At 36.5% G+C, this 7,891-nt stretch overlaps 1 protein-coding gene across 1 annotated transcript; it reads left to right on the top strand.

Moving 5' to 3' along the window:
* Positions 1–2,378: 2,378 nt before the first annotated feature.
* si:busm1-163l24.4 (uncharacterized protein LOC368754 homolog) lies at positions 2,379–3,310 on the top strand. Its single transcript, XM_052138463.1, has one exon. It carries the CDS (start codon positions 2,423–2,425, stop codon positions 3,308–3,310), a length of 888 nt encoding a protein of 295 aa, XP_051994423.1. The 5' UTR covers positions 2,379–2,422.
* The last annotated feature ends 4,581 nt before the right edge of the window (positions 3,311–7,891 follow it).

Genomic DNA, 7,891 nt, shown 5'->3' with positions numbered 1-7,891 from the left:
TAAAACAGTTATCTTTAGAGGTTGTGTTTCTTAGTCCCTTTAACTATAGATGATTTGTTACATCTTTTCTATTTAGCCAAAGTCCAGTAAGATGCAGCGTAAAAGCAAAGGAAATTTACTTGACTGAAATCTTAATTATTTTCCTTGTTCCTTCTTTCCACCACACAACAACAAGCAAAGCAACATTCCTACGCTTTTTTCCTTATACATCAAAGGAATCTAAGTGTAACAGGGTCATATTCAATGGGGTCATCTATCTTTTGATCTGTCTTTTGTAAATGGCAGAGGCTGAATATTTAATCTTTCAGAAACAGCTGTGCTGTCTGTGTGGACCTTCTGCTTGATGCAGAAACTGTTCCCTGTGGACAAAACTACCCAGTTGACAGCATCATGGAGTACTGGGATCAACAAAAGCGACAGGGTACAGCTGCCCTGAGTGCAGATAGACCTTCACACTGAGATCTTCTCTGAACAAAAACACAGTAATTGCTACAGTTATCGGGAGATTCAAAGAGACCGGTAACCAGTTTCATCCACAAACAAATTGAGGTTGAATGTGGAGTCTGCAATAATAAAAAAAAAATATAAGGCAGTTAATCTTTTACAGTGTGTTTGGATTCGTACCGAGGAACCACAAGACCATTCATATATATACACATTTCTTTTTTTTTTTTTTATGTGGACCTTTTTTTGCAGTTTTCCCCCTCATTTTGTATTTAATTATGAGGTTCAAATACTTCATTTTGGTGACTTTTATGCACTAATTTGTGCTGGACTAGCTTGTCTGCTGGTATCTTCACGAGCACGCTTTTTGATGCACTGAAAATATTTACTACAATGTTGTAAAATTGCTTACCAAGTATAACAACCGTACCCTGTTTGTCTTTTTGAACACATGCTCAATATTCTGCGACAATGACGCTGCTGCCTGCTTTCTCTATCGTCTCCCCATACTCACTATCCAGCTGGATGTCGTTGGCCTCGCAGATTTAGCGCGGTAAAGTTTGACGTTCGACATTCGGTTTCGCAGATGTAAGGGACTGTCTGAAAACTCCACTCACTACGCTACAACCTATATGTCCACTCATTCATTCAATTCACATGAAAAAAACAAAAAACAGTCAAATTCATTTTCACATTCAGAATGTTCTTATAACTTCCCAGAGGACAGACAGACATACTACAGGTGAGATTATTACAGTATGATCAATTATATAAGTACAGTAATCAATTTTAGAGGATAGAAGGACTTACTCCTGAATCACTAAAATTCTTAAAAAAATAATTTAAAAAAGCTTTTAAAATGAGAAGATACGTTTTGGGTGAATTTTCGTGATTTTTAAAAAAGAAAATAATTGATTAATTATATAATTGATACTGTAATAATCTATCCTGTAATAAGTACGTCTATCCTCTGAGAAGTTACTATAAACTTTAGAATGAGAAAATATAATTTTGGTGAATTTTAATGATTTATTTCTAAATTAATTACCGTACTTATATAATTGATGATACTGTATTAATTTTACCTGTAGTATGTGCATATATCCTCTGGGAAGTTACCACAGCCTTTAAAATGAGAAAACATAATTTTGGTGAATTTTTGTTCATGTTTTTCTAAAATAATTGATTACTGTCAGTTGCCCTGAGCACCCCTAAATTTGTGATCATGGTGTGTGTGTATATATTAGTGTATATCAGATGGGGTCATCTAGATTGTTAAAAATGAATAGTAGTTTGTGAGTTATTATAATTGCAATTTGAAAATGTGGATATAACATCACTGATAACATCCTTACCAAATTATTCTTGACTTTTACAAATTTCAGTGTATAGTTTGCACTGGAGTACAGTACTGACATTTGGATGGTGAACTAAATATTGAAATGCCAAAAAATAAAATAATAATAATTTAAAGAGGAAACCGATTTTTTCCTTTCTCAGCCCATTGGCAAATAGTTTTGTTCTTGTTCAAGCATGAAACTCACTAAATTGTTAAATTTCTCTGAAAACAAAACTTAATATTTTAAGTATATTTGTCTTGATATAAGGATGTTTAGATATCTTTACTGGGAAATAAGACAAAATGCTAGCTATTGTGATACTGCAGATATTGTTGATATATTGCATATGTTTCTCATTTAGATAAAAATATCTGCTAAACGACAGTGTGAATGATAATATTGCAATGGTATTTTTTTTTTCCTCAAGAAAAAAATTGCAAATACTTTGATGACATGGTTGAAACACCTGTACCTGTCAAACAGGTTACATTACTCAAACACACCTTTCTTTCTCTCTCACAAAATACTCACAAACTCTGTACAGAACATAATTACACAGCTTCATGTACTCTTCTGAAATGTAGAGAGTGAACGTTGAGTTCTTATCAGCCATTTGTTAGTGAAAATAAGTGTGCGGAATGGCAGAGGAGTGTTTTAAAGACCACGATCCTTTCAAATGTTCGATATGTCTGGACCCACTCCAGGACCCAGCTACGATACCATGTGGACACAACTACTGCATTGACTGCATTAAAGACTACTGGGATAGACATGGCAGCAAGGAGGCAGGTTATATTTGCCCTCAGTGCAGAGAGACCTTCATTGCTAGACCTGTTCTCAACAAGAACGGCATGTTTGCAGAGGTGGTGGAGAGGTTTAAAAAGACAGGGCTTCAGGATTCTTCACCAACGCATGTTGATGGACGTGTACATATGGAGCGTGAAATCCATTCTTCACAAACACTCAAGACTCAGAAGCTCTGTCTTGAATGTGAGGATGCATGCTGCAAGACATACCCAAGCCATCTTAACAATGACTGTCCCAGAGAGAAACATACAGTAATTATTGTTGGCAGGGAACCTCAAAGCAATATTTGCTCTTGGCACAACAGACTGTTAAGAGTTTACAGTCGGACAAACCAACAATTTCTTTGTACACGGTGTCTTGAAGAAATCCACCAAGGACATGAAGCATTTTCAAAGGCATCTGAAAAGACGGAAACCTTACAATGCAGGATACCTCTAGAGAAAAAGAGACACATGAGCATAGCCAAAACAAATGGGCATGGTAAGAGAAAATCCAAGAAGAGCATACATGGTAGTGGGCATAGAAAAGAGCACAGCAACAGGCATGTCCAGGGATCACATGCTAAAAGTGGACATGAAACAGACCAGCAGAAAAGCAGTGGACATAGAATGAATTCACATGGGCACAGTCATGGTGCTGGACACAAAAAGAGCAGACGTGGGAGCCATGGCCATGGAGATTGGAACACGGGTCATGGTCATGGCATGCACTGGCACTAGGAGAACCACTGGAGATAGAATGCAAGGTGTGCATCAAACCACAAGTGCAAAACGGGACAGATCACATTGTTGCGGATGCTGTTGTTTTCAAGCGGAATGTTGCCTCTACCAGATCAGACCAATCATAATGAATTCAGGGACAGCAGGTCGAAAGTTCAGTTTCCTGGAGAAATGTCCTCAGAGTTGCGCCAAAATGAGTCAGGGTTCCCACTCTTTCCAAGGCACAATTTTCCTGGATATTTTATGCATCCAACAAGTGTAATATATAAGCAATAACACATATGTCCATTTAAATCCTTCTGTTATTTTGCCATTTCTGTGTGTTTTTGACAGTAGTATCTCACCTCCAGATAAGCAGTTCGCTATATGGCCCATTGTGATTTTTAATCCCAGTAAAGCAGTAATTTTAAATAAATAAATGCATAGTCTGCATGTACTACACACTTCATAGCGCTCTGCTCTGTCATCTCACATACAAGCGTGCGTGATGATCATGATGTTTTCAGTGTATAAGTGGCCAGCTTTACACACTCATTTTGAAGCATGCATCACTTGCAGATTACATATTTTATAAAACCATGCAGTTTTATTATCACACCAGTACATATCACAATTTATTTTGTCCACAAATGTTGTGTTGCATGTAATTATGCGTTTTACAGCGAATGGTATTTTTATGACCAGATTCCATGTGTCTGTGTTTTCCGCATTCTACATGTGGTAACGGCAGTATAAGCATACTCCGATCGTTGAATTATTGATCATTAATTCACATTTCCAAATAACCAAGTTACCAACTCAGGGTGTGAATTCTGTTCCGACTGTAAAATGTTTTTGTGGTTAACATAACGGCAATGTTTGAATGAAAAAAATCGTAATCTGTGCTATATTAATACTTCAGTTATTTTGTTGGAGCAGAGATGACAACGGATAAGCAGAAAAAGTATGTGACAGGGATTCGTTTATGACAGTTAACCGTTGACGTTGTTTCACAATGCGCAGTGAAAAAACTATACGAATGTGTGTAATTGACTCTTATAGGAGTCCCAGTCATTAATTTTTTTTTGTGTATGTAACAAAAACCTTGTTAGCAACAGTCAAACAGATCTATTATACTAAAATATTTTCCAGGACAAATCCTTATTTTTCAGGACATTTAAGTATTTTTCTAATTTTCCATGACTGGAAAACTGCATTGCAGGGTGCGGGGGAACCCTGAGATAATTTTTTGTTGTAAATGATGCAGTCAACAGGAATGCATATTTTAAGAACTATACCCCCAATCCCAAACCTAAACGTCCGTGGAGTAAAATTGGTAATTTAGAGTGAAAACGCTACCTTCCAAATCATTGATGGTGAACATTGATGGTGAAATTACTTGCTTGTTCCAATGGGACCAGAACTCGAGTCTTGGAAGTTGCTCTGGCAACACACTATTAGTAGTGCTGGAGGGAAAGGTAACCGTAGTTGAGATAATGCAAAATGTCTAATAGGGGATGGCATTCAAAAATAATTCAGCATTATGGAGTTGGTTTCAGGGAACACAAACTTTCGGAAGCAACATGTCGATTTCCTGTGTGATCAGATTCATGTGTTGAATGTAAAGCTCACGTGTCTTTTCAAAAGTCTAATTTCTAAAGCATTTGTGTGTGTGTGTGTGTGAGTGAGTGAGTGAGTGAGTGAGTGAGTGAGAGAGAGTGAGAGAGAGAGAGAGAGAGAGAGATCTATTCTCCTTTTTTGGGCACATTTAATGCATTTTCTGAATAGTAACTAACTGAATGGTATTAATAAGCCATGATTGGTTATGTTTGTTTTTCTCAACAATTCACAGAATTGGATGTAACCCCTATGCTCTATATGTTCAAGAAAAAAATAAAATAAAATTTGTACACTTTGATACACTTTTACATCTTATTAAAAGCATCCATACTAATTTGATTTGAGGAGTTTGTCTAAATAGTTATACAAAGAATTTGTTTAATTTCATTATAAAATGATTTTGGCTGAGTTCAGAATGCATACTTCCATATTCTATTTCACCCATTTAAAGATATGGCAGAAATAGTAAGAGTATAATATCTTATTCTGAATTTAGCCTTTAACATTTACCAGGGTTCCCACACCAATGAATTTCCCAGTCGTTTGTGATAGCTGGATAAGGATTTTTTTTATTTGAAAGAAAATAATTTCATATATGTTCCTCTCATAATGAGCAATTTCTAGCTGATCCTATATTTTAGAGCTCAATTACATTATATTCTCATTACTTTTTCATGACTTCCTTAAAATGTTATTAATTTCCAAGAATTCCATGCCTGGAAATCACAATATTACACCTTTATATTAAGTTTATATTTTCTTTCTTGTTCATTTTCTCTATTCAATAGTTCTTATTTTACAGTAGCACCAAATTAGATTTTTGACATTAATTAAAACAAGGCTGTGACAGTATCTTCAATGGTATATTGTACAGGTGAAACTCGAAAAATTAGAATATCGTGCAAAAGTTCATTAAATTTCAGTAATTCAACTTAAAAGGTGAAACTAATATATTATATAGACTCATTACAAGCAAAGTAAGATATTTCAAGCCTTTATTTGATATAATTTTGATGATTATGGCTTACAGCTTATGAAAACCCCAAATTCAGAATCTCAGAAAATTAGAATATTGTGAAAAGGTTCAGTATTGTAGGTTCAAAGTGTCACACTCTAATCAGCTAAACACCTGCAAAGGGTTCTTGAGCCTTTAAATGGTCTCTCAGTCTGGTTCAGATGAATTCACAATCATGGGGAAGACTGCTGACCTGACAGTTGTGCAGAAAACCATCATTGACACCCTCCACAAGGAGGGAAGCCTCAAAAGGTAATTGCAAAAGAAGTTGGATGTTCTCAAAGTGCTGTATCAAAGCACATTAATAGAAAGTTAAGTGGAAGGGAAAAGTGTGGAAGAAAAAGGTGCACAAGCAGCAGGGATGACCGTAGCCTGGAGAGGATTGTCAGGAAAAGGCCATTCAAATGTGTGGGGAGCTTCACAAGGAGTGGACTGAGGCTGGAGTTACTGCATCAAGAGCCACCACACACAGACGGGTCCTGGACATGGGCTTCAAATGTAGTATTCCTCTTGTCAAGCTGCTCCTGAACAACAAACAACGTCAGAAGCGTCTTACCTGGGCTAAAGAAAAAAGAACTGGTCTGTTGCTCAGTGGTCCAAAGTCCTCTTTTCTGATGAGAGCAAATTTTGCATCTCATTTGGAAACCAAGGTCCCAGAGTCTGGAGGAAGAATGGAGAGGCACACAATCCAAGATGCTTGAAGTCCAGTGTGAAGTTTCCACAGTCTGTGTTGGTTTGGGGAGACATGTCATCGGCTGGTGTTGGTCCACTGTGCTTTATTAAGTCCAGAGTCAACGCAGCCGTCTACCGGGACATTTTAGAGCACTTCATGCTTCCTTCAGCAGACAAGCTTTATGGAGATGCGGACTTCATTTTCCAGCAGGACTTGGCACCTGCCCACACTGCCAAAAGTACCAAAACCTGGTTCAATGACCATGGTATTACTGTGCTTGATTGGCCAGCAAACTCGCCTGACCTGAACCCCATAGAGAATCTATGGGGCATTGCCAAGAGAAAGATGAGAGACATGAGACCAAACAATGCAGAAGAGCTGAAGGCCGCTATTGAAGCATCTTGGTCTTCCAGAACACCTCAGCAGTGCCACAGGCTGATAGCATCCATGCCATGCCACATTGAGGCAGTAATTAATGCAAAAGGGCCCAAACCAAGTACCGAGTACATATGCATGATTATACTTTTCAGAGGGCCGACATTTCTGCATTTAAAATCCTTTTTTTTATTAATTTCATGTAATATTCTAATTTTCTGAGATTCTGAATTTGGGGTTTTCATAAGCTGTAAGCCATAATCATCAAAATTATATCAAATAAAGGCTTGAAATATCTTACTTTGCTTGTAATGAGTCTATATAATGTATTAGTTTCACCTTTTTAAGTTGAATTACTGAAATTAATGAACTTTTGCACGATATTCTAATTTTTCAAATTTCACCTGTATGTGTAAGCATACTTGGCAATAAAGCTGATTCTGATTCTGATATAAAGCTTCTAAAACACATTATGTTGGAACATGACTTGAGTTGTGGAAAATGTTTTTTTCTTTTCTTCAATGTTTCATCAACAGATCGATCCAGAACACTTTAAACAACAGTTCAACTCATTGAAGAGACTTAAGCAACAAACCTTTTTTTATTTATAATTGGGATTTTGGTTGAACAAACTGAATCTGAGATTTTATTCATTTTGGACTCCGTTATCAGCCTTTATCACCACCTTAGATATTATATCAGCAAAATCCATTATTGGTCGACATCCATTCACAATAGCATTTATTCTTACTTTTTCTGCAATACATACATATGTAGCATGAATATTAAGCCTTTAAAAACACTGCTTATAAGTCCCTCATAGCCTCAATGTCAATTGTATTTTTTGCCAAGAAAAAAAGTGTGTGCCATTGAATTTAATATGACATACATTTTGAAAACTGAAGTCAGAAAATGTGAG

Source organism: Xyrauchen texanus, chromosome 12 (assembly GCF_025860055.1).
Source record: "Xyrauchen texanus isolate HMW12.3.18 chromosome 12, RBS_HiC_50CHRs, whole genome shotgun sequence".
In the NCBI taxonomy this organism is placed as follows: Eukaryota; Metazoa; Chordata; class Actinopteri; order Cypriniformes; family Catostomidae; genus Xyrauchen; species Xyrauchen texanus.
This window is presented reverse-complemented; position numbering and strand designations above follow the sequence as displayed.